The 17679-nt window shown below is 47.7% G+C and overlaps 1 protein-coding gene across 1 annotated transcript in view; it reads right to left on the reverse strand.

Moving 5' to 3' along the window:
• Positions 1-10: 10 nt before the first annotated feature.
• The window catches only part of LOC119777548 (actin-binding LIM protein 2-like), a gene marked incomplete at its 3' end in the record, with an annotated part of 47458 nt that continues 29789 nt past the window's right edge, over positions 11-17679 (reverse strand). Inside the window, exons 3-10 of the mRNA XM_038276452.1 lie at positions 13995-14178; positions 11360-11472; positions 11131-11257; positions 10907-11000; positions 6756-6843; positions 6519-6577; positions 3079-3111; positions 11-92 (exon numbers count right to left, since the gene is read on the reverse strand). Coding sequence (XP_038132380.1) covers positions 11-92; positions 3079-3111; positions 6519-6577; positions 6756-6843; positions 10907-11000; positions 11131-11257; positions 11360-11472; positions 13995-14178 — 780 coding nt within the window. The remainder of the gene's footprint in view (positions 93-3078; positions 3112-6518; positions 6578-6755; positions 6844-10906; positions 11001-11130; positions 11258-11359; positions 11473-13994; positions 14179-17679) is intronic.

Consider the following 17679-nt stretch of genomic DNA (forward strand, 5'->3'; position numbering starts at 1 on the left):
CAGAGGAGGCATACATAGATGACTCTGCTGGGCGAGCCAGAAGCACTGGATGCAGGAACTGAAGTGATGCTCTCAGAGGAGGTCCGAGTTACCTGAAACACAGACCACCAAGTGTTAAACCGAGCACAGGTCCAACGGTTCCCTTCAGAACTCCAACGGCTACTAAACCATCCCCCCTTTAGGCTTCCACATCCAAAAGCACACGGCTGGAGCCCAAACGGTTAGTCTGGATTAGAGGAACCCGTCTGGATTAGAGGAACCCATTCTGGATTAGAGGAACCCGTCTGGATTAGAGGAACCCGTCTTGATTAGAGGAACCCGTTCTGGATTAAAGGAATCTGTTCAGGTTTAGAGGAACAGGTTCTGGATTAGAGGAACCCGTTCTGGATTAGAGGAACCCATTCTGGATTAGAGGAACCTGTCTGGATTAGAGGGACCCGTCTGGATTAGAGGAACCCATTCTGGATTAGAGGAACCCGTCTGGATTAGAGGAACCCGTCTGGATTAGAGGAACCCGTTCTGGATTAGAGGAATCTGTTCAGGTTTAGAGGAACAGGTTCTGGATTAGAGGAACCCGTTCTGGATTAGAGAAATCCATTCAGGTTTACAGGAACAGGTTCTGGATTAGAGGAACCCGTTCTGGATTAGAGGAATCCGTTCAGGTTTAGAGGAACCGGTTCTGGATTAGAGGAACCCGTTCAGGTTTAGAGGAACCTGTTCAGGTTTAGAGGAACAGGTTCTGGATTAGAGGAACCGGTTCTGGATTAGACGAACCCGTTCTGAATTAGAGGAATCCGTTCAGGTTTAGAGGAACCGGTTCTGGATTAGACCAACCCGTTCAGGTTTAGAGGAACCTGTTCAGGTTTAGAGGAACAGGTTCTGGATTAGAGGAAACCGTTCAGGTTTAGAGGAACCGGTTCTGGAATAGACAAACCCGCTCAGGTTTAGAGTGGTTATGTTACAGCAGAAGCTTCTGCTTCTGAGGAAAAGTAGTCGGTGACTTGATCTGAATCTGTTTTACCAATTTAAAATATGGTTCTACCTGTTCCATTTCTACTCAGACATCTCTACCTGTTCTGTTTCTACACCGACATCTCTACCTGTTCTGTTTCTACCCAGACATCTCTACCTGCTCTGTTTCTACCCAGACATCTCTACCTGTTCTGTTTCTACCCAGACATCTCTACCTGTTCTGTTTCTACACTGACATCTCTACCTGCTCTGTTTCTACCCAGACATCTCTACATGTTCCGTTTCTACCCAGACATTTCTACCTGTTCTGTTTCTACACTGACATCTCTACCTGCTGTTTCTACCCAGACATCTCTACCTGTTCTGTTTCTACACTGACATCTCTACCTGCTCTGTTTCTACCCAGACATCTCTACCTGTTCTGTTTCTACCCAGACATCTCTACCTGTTCTGTTTCTACCCAGACATCTCTACCTGTTCTGTTTCTACACCGACATCTCTACCTGTTCTGTTTCTACCCAGACATCTCTACCTGCTCTGTTTCTACCCAGACATCTCTACCTGTTCTGTTTCTACCCAGACATCTCTACCTGTTCTGTTTCTACTCAGACATCTCTACCTGTTCTGTTTCTACCCAGACATCTCTACCTGTTCTGTTTCTACCCAGACATCTCTACCTGTTCTGTTTCTACACCGACATCTCTACCTGTTCTGTTTCTACCCAGACATCTCTACCTGCTCTGTTTCTACCCAGACATCTCTACCTGTTCTGTTTCTACCCAGACATCTCTACCTGTTCTGTTTCTACACTGACATCTCTACCTGCTCTGTTTCTACCCAGACATCTCTACATGTTCCGTTTCTACCCAGACATTTCTACCTGTTCTGTTTCTACACTGACATCTCTACCTGCTGTTTCTACCCAGACATCTCTACCTGTTCTGTTTCTACACTGACATCTCTACCTGCTCTGTTTCTACCCAGACATCTCTACCTGTTCTGTTTCTACCCAGACATCTCTACCTGTTCTGTTTCTACCCAGACATCTCTACCTGTTTCGTTTCTACACTGACATCTCTACCTGCTCTGTTTCTACCCAGACATCTCTACCTGTTCTGTTTCTACCCAGACATCTCTACCTGTTCGGTTTCTACCCAGACATCTCTACCTGCTCTGTTTCTACCCAGACATCTCTACCTGTTCTGTTTCTACCCAGACATCTCTACCTGTTCTGTTTCTACCCAAACATCTCTACCTGCTCTGTTTCTACCTAGACATCTCTACCTGCTCTGTTTCTACTCTGTAACATCATGAATCAGTATCTCTATGATCTGGTCTCTGTCGGTTTCTAGGGATGAAATCAACATGATCCTTTTTCAATAATTATTGTAACCAGAACCAGATAATCAATTTTCTGGTCCTGGTAGCCATAGTAGCCGTAGTAGCCATAGTAGCTATAGTAGCCATAGTAGCCGTAGTAGCCGTAGCATAGTAGCCGTAGGCTAACCTGTTAGCTTAGATTCTAGAGCTGTCTGCTGTCTCGGTGTTCCTGCAGCCAAGCAGCAATATTCTCACCGTTTCATCAGATAAATGTTGTGTTTGCTCAACCTGCCGTCTACCTGAGCTGCTCATGAATGAGTCCAGACTTTCCTCTGAGCATCACTTCTGCTCCAACCCTTAGACGCCCATTCTGGGACACAGGCATCTTTTATCATGTCTTTAATCACAATGGGCTCTAAAATATACCCAGTTTGCAAATTAATCCGCATTCCTTCCATTTTTAATTTATAGGAAAAGTGTGTCACAGTCTTTGAGGCTCACAAGCTGGAAGATGGAGAGTCAAAGTTCTGCAACAGCTGATGTTTACGATGGTGAACCCAGAACTGAGAATAACCGAGAACCGTCCAGAGAACACTCACCCACTGCAGGTTGTGTCAGTTCTGTTCTCTATAGATGGCAGCTTCATCAGCTGTCATCCTAAAAGCTTAGCACTGGTCCTGTGTTCATGCACAGTGCATGGCAGAGCAACAAACCCAGCATTGTCAAACCGTTAGAACCAAAAAATCAACCCATGCAGCAAAGGACAGTGGGGGGGTAGGGACAGACCTGCTGATCAATGAGCTGTATCCGGACCTGCTTCTGAGAACCACGGGTCATGATGAGGAAAACAGAAAAAGAGATGGATGACAGGGTGCTGAGGGAAGCTAAGGTCACATGTTTGCTGATGATGTTGAGCTACTGATGCAACATCATCAGGATGTTCCTCAGGAAAGACTGCTCTCACTAAGCAACAAGAAAACACCGACCAAAGCCAAACCTTATGGAAGCCTTTCCGCCATCTGCCTCAGTGATGGTGACTCTGCTTTCATTGTGACGTCCACCAGAAAAACACCCCTGAGCTCCACGGTAAGGAAGCGGTTCCATCTCTACATGCCACCATAGTGAGTTGGACTTTAACCATTTACTCTGATCTTTATACCTTTATCTATATACCTGACTATCTGGCCTCAGAAGGCCCTGCTGCACACATCACATCAGCTTCAGGACGGTTAGCTGCCCTTAAACAAACTCATTTACTGCATCATTTTACTGAGGCGTTCTGCTTGGGGGGGGGGCAATCAGACTCAACTGTTAGCTTTAGAGGATGCAGAGGAATCTTTTCAGCCTGACCTCCACTGAGCAGCCATGTTTTATTAAGGTCAGTTTAGCAGGTTAGTAATTACCTAGAACAAGGTGGTAATGTTTTCTGTCAGGTTTTTATCATGGCGTTACTAAGCTCCACCCCCTGTGACAGCAGCAAATACACACACAGACTGTAAAAGTGAAGCACCACTGGAAATTATCAGTGAAACTGTTAAAATAAAATAGACTGTGAGGTTTATCCTTATCAGGAGCAGCAAACACATTAGGTTCAGTGATTTATCTGTTGATGTCCCAAAACACAGTTTTCTACCTGCAGATTCATATCAGGCCTAAAGCTGCATTCACACAGGGTGCATTCTGGGCGTCAAAGCTAAGTGCAAAGTCTATTGGGCAGCGGCATGGAGGGGTCCAGCTGCCTGTCCCAGTGTTCAACAATGGAGTTCAGAAAATTGAACTTTAGCTGCTGGAGCATCATTCAAACAGAAAGTCAAGCATCCAGAGCCGAGCATTGAGAAGCGAACGTCCAGAGCTGAGCATTCAGAGCTGAGCATCCAGAGCACAGCATCCAGAACCGAGCATCCAGAGCTGAGCATTCAGAGCTGAGCATCCAAAGCCGAGCATTCAGAGCCGAACATCCAGAGCTGAGCATTCAGAGCGGATCATCCAGAGCACAGCATCCAGAACCAAGCATCCAGAGCTGAGCATTCAGAGTAGAGCATCCAGAGCTGAGCATTCAGAGCCGAGCATTCAGAGCAGAGCATCCAGAGCTGAGCATTCAGAGCTGAGCATCCAGAGCACAGCATCCAGAACCGAGCATCCAGAGCTGAGCATCCAGAGCCGAGCATTCAGAGCCGAACATCCAGAGCTGAGCATTCAGAGCGGATCATCCAGAGCACAGCATCCAGAACCAAGCATCCAGAGCTGAGCATTCAGAGTAGAGCATCCAGAGCTGAGCATTCAGAGCCGAGCATTCAGAGCAGAGCATCCAGAGCTGAGCATTCAGAGCTGAGCATCCAGAGCACAGCATCCAGAACCGAGCATCCAGAGCTGAGCATCCAGAGCCGAGCATTCAGAGCTGAACATCCAGAGCTGAGCATTCAGAGCTGATCATCCAGAGCACAGCATCCAGAACCGAGCATCCAGAGCTGAGCATCCAGAGCTGAGCATTCAGAGCCGAGCATTCAGAGCAGAGCATCCAGAGCTGAGCATTCAGAGCTGAGCATCCAGAGCCGAGCATTCAGAGCAGAGCATCCAGAGCTGAGCATTCAGAGCCGAGCATCCAGAGCCGAGCATCCAGAGCCGAGCATCCAGAGCCGAGCATCCAGAGCCGAGCATTCGGAGTTGAGCATTCAGGGCATCCAGAGCCAAGCATCCAGAGCTGAGCATCCAGAGCCAAGCATTTAGAGGTGAGCAATAAAGACATCCAAAGCCTAGCATCCAGAGTCGAACATTCAGAGCTGAGCATTCAAAGCCAAGCATTCAGAGCCGAACATTCAGAGCTGAGCATCCAGAGCCGAACATTCAGAGCTGAGCATTCAAAGCCAAGCATTCAGAGCCGAACATTCAGAGCTGAGCATCCAGAGCCGAACATTCAGAGCCGAGCATCCAGAGCCGAACATTCAGAGCCGAGCATTCAGAGCCGAGCATTCAGAGCCGAGCATTCAGAGCCGAACATTCAGAGCTGAGCATTCAGAGCCGAACATTCAGAGCGGAGCATCCAGAGCCGAACATTCAGAGCGGAGCATCCAGAGCCGAACATCCAGAGCCGAACATTCAGAGCCGAGCATCCAGAGCCGAACATTCAGAGCCGAGCATCCAGAGCCGAACATTCAGAGCCGAGCATCCAGAGCCGAACATTCAGAGCCGAGCATCCAGAGCCGAGCATCCAGAGCTGAGCATCCAGAGCGGAGCATCCAGAGCCGAGCCTCCAGAGCCGAGCATCCAGAGCTGAGCATCCAGAGCGGAGCATCCAGAGCCGAACATTCAGAGCCGAGCATTCAGAGCTGAACATTCAGAGCCGAACATTCAGAGCCGAACATTCAGAGCCGAGCATTCAGAGCCGAGCATCCAGAGCCGAGCATTCAGAGCTGAACATTCAGAGCCGAACATTCAGAGCCGAACATTCAGAGCCGAGCATTCAGAGCCGAGCATCCATCGAGAGCGCCGAACGTGATGAGACGAACATAGAGTGTATTGAAGCATCAAAGCAGCTGCATGTTTCTGATGCCCAGAACGCCTTTGGTGTGAACGCAGCATAACACTACATCTATCTGATTAGAATGTTTCCTTTTCTTGTTCTTTCCAGCTTTTATTTTCATTCTACTGTCACAAGAACAGAGCAACATTCCCTCTCTGCATTTAACCCCTCCCCTTGTGAAGCAGTGGGCGGCCATTGTGCGGCGCCCGGGGAGCAGGGTGGGGTTAAGGGTCTGGCTCAGGGACCCAGAGTGGAGGTCTGTGGGCGTGAGGCTTGAACTCTGGATAACCACTAGGCTGCCACTCACCAAAGCAGCATCAGCGTGAAGGGTCTTGCCTAAGGACCCCCCCAGGCAGGTGAGATCCGAACCCAGACTTCCTGTTTGGAGGACGGGTGACTAACCGCCTGAGCTAGCCGCCGCTGAAATGCTTGTTCTGTTTTTCATTTTTGAAGTGAACATCGGAGCTGGAAAAGCAGATAGCAGTCTCCATCAAACATTAGCGGGCAGATCTAGACGGTTGGTTTCTGTCTGTAATGGTGTGCATCATCGTCATGTCTGCAGCTCTAGTTTGTGAATATCTAACATTTTTCTCATATCATTTATCGACTTTTCAAAACAGAAAATGTTGCTCAACTAAAACCTGTGATGTTGGGAGAATATATCAGCCCAGAGCTCCAGCATCTAGGTGAGGAGGTCTATACCCACCTTGGTCTTCTCCTCCTGCTTGGCTGCCTGTCTGCACGGCGGATGCCAGATCGACGATCCTGTGTACACAAACAGAGGCAGAGTTACTCCTGGACTCTCAGAGTCGGTTCTGATGGGATCATCGCTGAATTTGAGACGTCCTTCGTTGAATCTTTGACCGTGTTTAGCGCTCCTGGGGGGGAGGTTTGGGGGGGCGGGGGTTTAAAGCAAAGAAACAGTGAAGCTGCTCAGACTCACCCTGCAGATACATTTCTTCTCCTTCTCCAAACATCTGCTCGCAGCGGGCGCAGCGCGCGCAGGAAGGATGGTAGTGCTTCTCTCCAGCCTGTGGACCAGAGCATGGAACCCTGTCAGAGTGGGAGCTACTGGTGGGACCTTCAACCTACGCCTAGGAACTCTTCAACCTTCATATAAAGGAAAACTGCTTCTTATTTTCCACATCATCATCATGGGACATTTTTTCATGACTGTTAGACTGATGAGCTCATCGATCAATCTTCATCTTCCACAGCCAATGTGGTTCAATCCAACTGCAGCTCTGTCCCCCTTCAAGCAAAATATTACAGCTTTCGTCCACAGGGGGGAACCATGGCGTGGAAAATCCTCCAGGGACGTGAAAACATGTTCATCTAAGCAGACCTGCAGAGACTCTGGGTGTTCCATTGAACTGAACCTGGTAATAATGACAGAACCTCCAACACCTCCTTCGGGGGGAGACCTTTGGCTGGTCAGGAGGAGATGTGATGGAAGACCAATCAGCCACTAGGTGGAGCTCTAGTCTTACTGGCGCAGTGGAAGCTCATCTATGTGACCTTCCGTTCATCATGACTCATCTGTTAAACATTTTCTCAGGATTATGGGAATAAAATGACCCTAACCCTGATCTGCAGGAAAACCTGCAGCGGTTCCAGAGAGGAAGAGGCTGCAGGGTTAGCCCAGCAAAGTTCTGTCCCTCCTGGAAAAGCTCCTGCTCTCTGAGGGATAGAAGCTGTTGGAATGAACTCACTGGTCTGGAACTGGGAAAACTCCAGAACGCCCAGTTGCCAATGCACACACAATAACAAGCAGAGAGATAATGAGGTCCAGGTTGAAAACAAGGCTGGAGCAGCGGACCAGGGGCCGTGGGAGGAGCTTCTATCTGGTCTGAATGATGGACGGAGGATGTTGACCATGGAAGGACTTTAAACATGGAACCACCACCAAGTCCTGCTGGGCTGAGCCATCAGGATGAGTAGAAGCTGACAGAAAGCACTCTGTTCTCCTCAGACACGAGGTCCGAGATACAAGAACACGACTGTGACACCATCAGAACCATTTAAACCAGTAGGACAGATCAGATGGGACCACATGAACATTTAGGATCCACTGATAAAGAGCAATAAATAATAGATAAATAATTTCACAAGGCACCAATGACAAGAGTCTGGAGGGCAGAGTGGATCTACTGGGCAGAGTGGATCTACTGGTGAGCAGAGTGGATCTACTGGTGAGCAGAGTGGATCTACTGGGCAGAGTGGATCTACTGGTGAGCAGAGTGGATCTACTGGGCAGAGGGCAGCGATGGCGGCTATGATGGAGGAAGAGAAGAGGAAGGACCTTCACTCAGCTTGGAGGATCTTCTGACATCTGGAGCATTCTGACTGGACAAGCAATCAAAGTCCCTCAGAAATGATTTTCACCTCAACTTTCCACAAACCAGGAAGCACTAAACAAAGTTACATCATTAATCAAGAATCTTTACTTGTTTTCTTTTATTCATTAATAAAAACAAAACCACCATGGTTCATTTTCTAGCAGAAGTTTTCAGAAAAAGAAAAAAGAACTGATTGAAAACCTGACAGAGCTTTAGTTTCCTACCAGCTATTGTCATTTTTAATAAATAACTTGAATAAAAAAAGCAAAAGGAAGCAGCTCATTTGGGCTTTTCAGCACTACATGTGTGGACAGCGACCATTAGATGGCGCCATTTAAAAAGAAAGTAGTCATTTCATAATTTAACAAAAAATTGCAAAAGAATCAGCTTCATGCTCATCAAACATTCTGGTTGTTATAATGTTATACCCCCCCCACTCTACTTTTAATAATGCGTGTGAGAGCGTGCACGAGCCCATTCGTCCTCGTGCACACTCTGTTTACAAGTTGCTGTTCTCAAAGATCATACAAGCTCACTATGAATGTTTGCCCTAAACCATTAAATCCCTCAATCACTACAACAAACTGGTTAGCCGAGGAGAAACCTGAGGGTTTCCCTGCAACTAACCGGTTCGTTAGTACCCAGCTGGTTCGTTAGTACCCAGCTGGTTCGTTAGTACCCAGCTGGTTCGTTAGTACCCAGCTGGTTCGTTAGTACCCAGCTGGTTCGTTAGTACCCAGCTGGTTCGTTAGTACCCAGCTAGTTTGTTAGTACCCAGCTGGTTCGTTAGTACCCAGCTGGTTCGTTAGTATCCGGTCGGTTCTTTAGTACCCAGCTGGTTCGTTAGTACCCAGCTAGTTTGTTAGTACCCAGCTGGTTCGTTAGTACCCAGCTGGTTCGTTAGTACCCAGCTGGTTCGTTAGTACCCAGCTGGTTCGTTAGTATCCGGTCGGTTCTTTAGTACCCAGCTGGTTCGTTAGTACCCAGCTAGTTTGTTAGTACCCAGCTGGTTCGTTAGTACCCAGATGGTTCGTTAGTATCCGGTCGGTTCTTTAGTACCCAGCTGGTTCGTTAGTACCCAGCTAGTTTGTTAGTACCCAGCTGGTTCGTTAGTACCCAGCTGGTTCGTTAGTATCCGGTCGGTTCTTTAGTACCCAGCTGGTTCGTTAGTACCCAGCTGGTTCGTTAGTACCCAGCTGGTTCGTTAGTACCCGGTCGGTTCTTTAGTACCCAGCTGGTTCGTTAGTACCCGGTCGGTTCGTTGGTACCCAGCTGGTTCGTTAGTACCCAGTCGGTTCGTTGGTACCTGGTTGGTTCATTAGTACCCAGCTGGTTCGTTAGTACCCAGCTGGTTCGTTAGTACCCAGCTGGTTCGTTAGTACCCAGTCGGTTCGTTAGTACCCGGTCGGTTCGTTGGTACCCAGCTGGTTCGTTAGTACCCAGCTGGTTCGTTAGTACCCGGTCGGTTCGTTGGTACCTGGTCGGTTCGTTAGTACCCAGCTGGTTCGTTAGTACCCTGTCGGTTCATTAGCCGGTTCGTTAGTACCCAGCTGGTTCGTTAGTACCCAGCTGGTTCGTTAGTACCCAGCTGGTTCGTTAGTACCCTGTCGGTTCATTAGCCGGTTCGTTAGTACCCAGCTGGTTCGTTGCTACCCGGTCGGTTCGTTGGTACCCAGCTGGTTCGTTAGTACCCTGTCGGTTCATTAGCCGGTTCGTTAGTACCCAGCTGGTTCCTTGGTACCCGGTCGGTTCGTTGGTACCCAGTCGGTTCGTTAGTACCCTGTCGGTTTATTATTACCCAGCTGGTTCGTTAGTACCTGGTCAGTTCATTAGTACCCTGTCGGTTCATTAGCTGGTTCGTTGGTACCCAGTCGGTTCATTAGTACCCAGCTTGTCCATTAGTACCGAGCCGGTTTGTTAGTACCGGGTCCGTTAGTACCCAGCTGGTTCGTTAGTACCTGTCCGGTTTGATAGTACCGGTCCATTAGTACCCAGCTGGTTCGTTAGTAACTGTCTGGTCCGTTAGTACCCAGCCGGTCCCTAAGTACCTGGCTGGTTCATTAGTACCCAGTTCATTAGTACCCAGTTCGTTAGTACCTGGCCCTTTCTTTACTACCGGGCTGGTTTGTCAGTACCCAGCTGGTTCGTTGGTAACGGTCCATTTCGTTAATATCTGGCCCTTTCGTTACCACCTGGCCGGTTCGTTAGTACCCAGCACTTTCATTAGTACCTGGCTAATAAAAAGTTAGCTGCTGGTAAACCCCCAGGTTTCTCAATGGTTAACCAGTTCATTAGTACAGAGTAGCTTATTAGTTGATTTTTTCTATTTTTTTACTGAATCATGTTTGACTTTGAGTTTAATCATTTTCAATAATAACTCCTGAGTGGAAGTTGTGGTGAATTTATTCAGATGTGTTTAGAGTTTATAGTTTGACCATCATTTGAGCTGTCGTCCAAACACAGCATAAATATGATTAAATATGAAATACCATTAATGTAGAACATCATAGAGTGCACTGTGGGAGGACAGTGAATACAGGCTAAAATGATCTTCATGTTCTGGTGCCAAACTGGTTTATAAACTGGTTCACTGAAGTGAACAACATGAAAAACAACCTGAGAGTTTCCTCTGCTTCATAAAAGTCAAACCATTCAAACCCAAACTAACTTTAAATATGTGCTGGGTGAAGGAAACAGGAAGTGGGAGACGTACTCCATGCCAGCAGAACCACTTGCTCCCAGTAAAGCCACGTACCTCCAGTACTTTCCCAGTGATATACTTCTTACAGCTCTCACACTGGATTCCAAACATGGCGTGGTAATCCATCTCGCAGTAGGGGATCCCATCCCTGTGTGGAGAACACAGGAGAACAGCCAGTTGGAGTATGCTCCAGTGATCATGTGATGGAGGATGAGGTCAGAGCTTTAGGCTGAACTAGAGCCACCAGAGATCATCTCCAAACGTTCACAGCTACTTACTTGCTGATGTACTCAGCATTCAGCACCTTGTTGCAGACTTTGCACTTGAAGCAGCCCAGATGCCAGTGCTTGTCCAGAGCAACCAGAGACTGTTCATTCCTGAACTCCTTCCCGCAGCCGCAGCAGTCTGCAGAGCATCCAACCAGGAGAAGAAGAGAAGGTTAACCTCTGACATCATCAACAGGAAGGTATGGAATGAAAACAGGTGAGGGATCAGGAGCTGACTGACTGTGGACCGCCTGGATGGGGGCCGGACTGTTAGCAGGCAGCGGCTGGCTGCACTTCTGGCAGATACACTCCTTCCCATTGAAGGTCACCCTGTCACCAGCTGGGAACGGCTGTCTGAACACACGAGGTCAGAAGGTTACACACAAGGTCAGAAGGTTACACACAAGGTCAGGAGGTCACACACAAGGTCAGGAGGTCACACACAAGGTCAGAAGGTTACACACAAGGTCAGAAGGTTACACACAAGGTCAGAAGGTTACACACAAGGTCAGAAGGTCAGACAGAAGGTCAGAAGGTCACACCCAAGGTCAGAAGGTTACACACAAGGTCAGAAGGTCACACACAAGGTCAGGAGGTCACACACAAGGTCAGAAGGTTACACACAAGGTCAGAAGGTCAGACAGAAGGTCAGAAGGTCACACACAAGGTCAGAAGGTCAGACAGAAGGTCACACACGAGGTCAGAAGGTCACACAGAAGGTCAGAAGGTTACACACAAGGTCAGAAGGTTACACAGAAGGTCAGAAGGTTACACACAAGGTCAGAAGGTTACACACAAGGTCAGAAGGTCACACACAAGGTCAGGAGGTCAGACAGAAGGTCACACACGAGGTCAGAAGGTCACACAGAAGGTCAGAAGGTCAGACAGAAGGTCAGAAGGTCACACAGAAGGTCACACAGAAGGTCACCCTGTCACCAGCTGGGAACGGCTGTCTGAACACACGAGGTCAGAAGGTTACACACAAGGTCAGAAGGTCACACACAAGGTCAGGAGGTCACACACAAGGTCAGAAGGTTACACACAAGGTCAGAAGGTTACACACAAGGTCAGAAGGTCAGACAGAAGGTCAGAAGGTCACACACAAGGTCAGAAGGTTACACACGAGGTCAGAAGGTTACACACAAGGTCAGAAGGTCACACAGAAGGTCAGAAGGTTACACACGAGGTCAGAAGGTTACACACGAGGTCAGAAGGTTACACACAAGGTCAGAAGGTTACACACAAGGTCAGAAGGTCACACACAAGGTCAGGAGGTCACACACAAGGTCAGAAGGTTACACACAAGGTCAGAAGGTCAGACAGAAGGTCACACACGAGGTCAGAAGGTCACACAGAAGGTCAGAAGGTTACACACAAGGTCAGAAGGTTACACAGAAGGTCAGAAGGTTACACACAAGGTCAGAAGGTTACACACAAGGTCAGAAGGTCACACACAAGGTCAGGAGGTCAGACAGAAGGTCACAGACGAGGTCAGAAGGTCACACAGAAGGTCAGAAGGTCAGACAGAAGGTCAGAAGGTCACACAGAAGGTCACACAGAAGGTCACACAGAAGGTCACACAGAAGGTCACCCTGTCACCAGCTGGGAACGGCTGTCTGAACACACGAGGTCAGAAGGTCACACACAAGGTCAGAAGGTCACACACGAGGTCAGAAGGTCACAAACAAGGTCAGAAGGTCACACACGAGGTCAGAAGGTCACACAGAAGGTCACACACGAGGTCAGAAGGTCACACACAAGGTCAGAAGGTCACACACGAGGTCAGAAGGTCACACAGAAGGTCAGAAGGTCAGACAGAAGGTCAGAAGGTCACACACGAGGTCAGAAGGTCACACAGAAGGTCAGAAGGTCACACACAAGGTCAGAAGGTCACACAGAAGGTCAGAAGGTCAGACAGAAGGTCAGAAGGTTACACACAAGGTCAGAAGGTCAGACAGAAGGTCAGAAGGTTACACACAAGGTCAGAAGGTCAGACAGAAGGTCAGAAGGTCACACAGAAGGTCAGAAGGTCACACAGAAGGTCACACAAAAGGTCACACAGAAGGTCAAAAGGTCCATCCATCCATCCATGATCCTCCACCCAATCTCCAGAACTGGCCTCCCCCATCCCTGCAGACGGACAAGACATCGAAGCCAAAGGCCAGGGGGCCGAGCCATGACCAACCCCTAGGGTCCAGCCCCATCACCAGGTGGAGCCAATAGAACAGAGGTGTGAATATGCCCACCCTGATGCCCTACATATTGAATTATAGGCCACTCTCAGCATCACCCCCCAGTCATGATCTGGAAGAACTGAGGAATGAGGGAGTACCAGCCCCCACCACAACCATTCAACCCTCATCCCCAACCCCAGCTCTAACAAACGACTATTGTTTGCGCTCATGCACCAAAATGGAAAACAAGAACGAGATCCCAGATCCAAGGGGCTGAAATGAGTTTTCTCTGTAGGGTGGCTGGGCTCTCCCTTAGAGAGGGGGAGGAGCTCAGTCACCCGGGGGGGACTCAGAGTAGAGCCGCTGCTCCTCCACATCGAGAGGAGCCAGTTGAGGTGTTCCAGGCACGTCCCACCGGGAGGAGGCCCAGGGGGAGACCCAGGGGGAGACCCAGGACACGCTGGAGAGACTAACGTCTCGCAGCTGGCCTAGTGTAACCTAACCCTGCTGAAGCTGCTACCCCCCGCAACCCGAAGATGATAAATGGATTGATGTAACTTCCACTTCTAGTCATTTAATACATCCATAAATTACTGGTAAACTTGGACACCACTGAAAATCAACCCTCCCCCCGCCATCCTCAGTTCAACCCTACAGCATCTCCAGGAACTTTGTAGAATCAGTTCAATCAGATCATCTCACCTGCATGAGGCGCAGACGAAGCAGCGAGGATGGTAGGTCTTTCCTAACGCTGACACCACCTCCCCCTCAATGAAGTCCTGGCAGCTGAAGCAGCGAGTCCCGTACAGGTCCTGGTAGTCCCGAGTACAGATGTACTCGCCCTGCCGCACAAAGAAGCCCCCCTGGGCCAAGTCACAGCCACAGACTGCAGGAAGGCCCGGGGGGGGGGGGAACGGTGAGCAGAACGGCTGACATTTGGAAAACAAACAGATCAAAGAACAGATCAAAGAACAGATCAAAGGTCAGTTTAAGGCCAAATAATCCCAGATGTTTTTAAATAATAATTATATTATAAAAAAATTATCTGAATTGAATTGAATTGAATGATGGATGGACGTTGGAGTGGGCGGGGCCTAGGCCTGGCTACCTTCACTGGCTGCTGGGTATTTAGGTTTTTATTTTTATTTTGAGGTCACCATAGCAACAGGAAGATGATTAATGATGCAGGAGGATTAAATGAGCTCAGACAGGACTGGTTTCCTTCCTGTTTAGCTGCTGCGCATCCAACACGCTTTATTCACAGCTTGATGCAACACATGAGGCTCCGCCCACTTTGGAAATAAGTCACAGTTCAACAGAGAAACAGGAAGGGTGACATAACAAGACGCCGCACCCATGTTAGTGCGCTCTTTACTGGCGTCTGAGGAGAAGGACGCAGACAGGCAGTCGGCGCTGCGCTGGGCGTGGACAGATGTTTTCCATTTCTCAGCGTCCGTCCCCCTCCTGAGAGCTGGGTGTTTCCCAGCTGCTCGCCAGCGGCTGCGTGCTGCTGATAGCGCCCCGTCCCTCACAGCGTACGGCCTAACGCAGACCTAACAGGATGCAGGCAGCTGGCACTGAAACTTGACCTCCACCTCCTTTAATCATACGGAGGAGCAGGAACATGTGGAATAAAATCACATTTTATTGTGTCTCCTGGATGACGCTTTCCAGGAGACGTCATCCTATATTTAGGAAACGCAAAGCTTTAGGAAAACCAGTTACCATCAGGATGATCCCAGTCTAACAGCTTTCCTTTCTGGGCAGGAGCTCAAATCCTCCTCTGGCTCTAAGAATAAAAACATCATGGCCGCTTCAATGCTCTACACCCAATGCTGCAAAGGAAAGTTTTAGACTTTGGAAAAAACAAACTGCATCCAAGAGGTGAAAACGTTCAATAGAACTTCACTAGTAGATGCTGCTGCTAGTCCTTCAGTTAAACACCAGAATTCAGCTTAAATCAGCTGATATTTTATATAACAAGCATCATTCATTTAACTGAGCCACACATACAGACGGAAACGGTTCTTCTACATCCTAAAAACCAACATATTGGGTAATTATTGCTTAATGTGACCAAAATTTGTTCCAAATTTGTTTTTTCCAACCAATCTATTCTAAGTGTTTCTGAGGGGATCCAGCAGGAAGGATGGAGGAAAGCAAACGTTCTTCCTCACAGGTTCTATTCTTCATTTTCTTCTTTTTCTGAGCAGAGATGAAGCGAACAGATCAATGAGCGGAACAGCAACCACCTCACAGGCTTCTCCTGACTTCTCCATTAGAAGGTCCCATGTTTGGTAATGAGGAAAGCAAGGAGAAAAGCTCCCCTCTGTGCATCAGGATGACGACATCGCTTCAAAATGACTCATTCTAGTTCTGAGATATCATTTATTTCAGTTGAGTTGTTCAGATTTATGACCTAAGGCTTATAAAATGTTTCATCCAACAATCTCAGCTGCACAGGAAAAAACGCCTCCAACGTCCCACAGCACTTTGGGTCCAACTGTTTTTCATTCATTTAAAAAATGACATCATCAAATGAAAGTACTTTTTGTTTTACTTATTTACTCAAAATCTATCCTGACATCCCGTTTGGTTCCACTAAAGCAGCGGCAGCTGCCATGGGATGTTTTTCATAGCAGCTCTGGCATTTTGGCTGAATCCTGGCCTCCTCTGGGATTATGGTGGCATCTTTTCAATTCTATGCAGTGTATTTCTATAGCTCCAATTCACATCAGGTCACTTTATAGATCCAGATCAACCAGATCATCCAGTCAGATTGATTCAAGTTTTCTATCTAAGGAAAACCAGCTGATTGCATCGACTCATTGACTCTTCAAAAAGTTATTAAGGTGGAAGTGATTGAACACTTGTTTGGCAACTACTTTCTCAATAATTTTAGATCAGAAAGGAAGATTGGATATAGGTCTATAATTGACCAAGTCATCTGGGTCAAGAGACGGTTTCTTAAGCAGAGGTTTAATTACAGCAACCTTAAAAGCTTTAGGTACATATCCCTGTAACAGAGATAGATTAATCACATCTAGAATGGAGGAGGAGATCAAAGGGAATACCTCCTTAAATAACCTGATCAAAGGGAATACCTCCTTAAATAACCTGGTTGGAACTGGATCTAACATCCAAGTTGGAGCTTTAGATGAAGACAATAATTATGCTAACTCTGAAAGTTCAACTGGATCAAAGCAGTCTAAACCGGTTCAGATTCCATGACTACCTCAGATGCTGCCCCCCCCCTCCAGAGACAAACCAATCGCGGATAGAGGTGTGATAATGATCTTATTTTTATTAAGATTAATCTTATTTATAAAGAATCCCATAAAATCCTTACTGAGTGGCATTATCATCGTATTTTGTGGCTCCCACTGACTCCAACGCCTGCCAGCATATTTTCACGTTTTTTTTATATCACCACTTTAGTTTTTTCGACTCAAACAGGCAGCTTATAATATTTAATTAAATTGTTTAAAATGTTTATTAAATCATCTGCCCATAAACAGCAATAGTTGCCTTAGTGACAAACTGAGCTCAGCTCTGCTGAAAATCTTTAGCAGTTAATCGTTTAACAAGACTTAAATTCACACATGTGGAGAATCAGCTTTAAAACTATAATCACTCCAGATTATATGAGATTAGGATTAAATGTGAGAAAACTCCAGGACATCTATAGAGATAATCAGAAATGTTTTCTAAGCCATGAAGAGAAAAGACCCACTGAGGGTGGAGCAGCTGATGATGACGAGCAGCCTTAGGATGAAGGATACAAAGAGCAATTCCCCTGAGCAGGTCTGGGATTGATTCTGGATCAGCTCAGATTAAAACATCTGGACCTTCATTTTAAAACCAAATCTTCAAACTGTCGCCTAAACGCAGATAACATTGAATGGAGCAATGCATCATGGGTAACCCTGCCGCCTCATTCTGTGGCTGAAGGCCAGGAGAGTCTGCTGGGCGGCAGCCTGGAGGTGATAAATTCCAGGAAGCTGCCGTCACTCAGAAGACCCCGGCTGTTGCTTAGCAACCCGGCCTTGTGTTGAAAACAAGAGCGGTCTGAGGCAGTGAGGCCACGCCCACCACCACAATCAACATCTCTATAACTGAACCCTACATGAAACCATAACCTGCAGAGATTGCTGCTCCTTCCACCTGAACCCTGCATGATACCATAACCAGCAGAGATTGCTGCTCCTTCCACCTGAACCCTACATGATACCATAACCTGCAGAGATTGCTGCTCCTTCCACCTGAACCCTACATGATACCAAAACCAGCAGAGATTGCTGCTCCTTCTACCTGAACCCTACATGATACCATAACCAGCAGAGATTGCTGCTCCTTCCACCTGAACCCTACATGATACCAAAACCAG

The sequence above is a fragment of the Cyprinodon tularosa genome, unplaced genomic scaffold (assembly GCF_016077235.1).
Source record: "Cyprinodon tularosa strain WSP-4 unplaced genomic scaffold, ASM1607723v1 ctg1245, whole genome shotgun sequence".
NCBI lineage: Eukaryota > Metazoa > Chordata > Actinopteri > Cyprinodontiformes > Cyprinodontidae > Cyprinodon > Cyprinodon tularosa.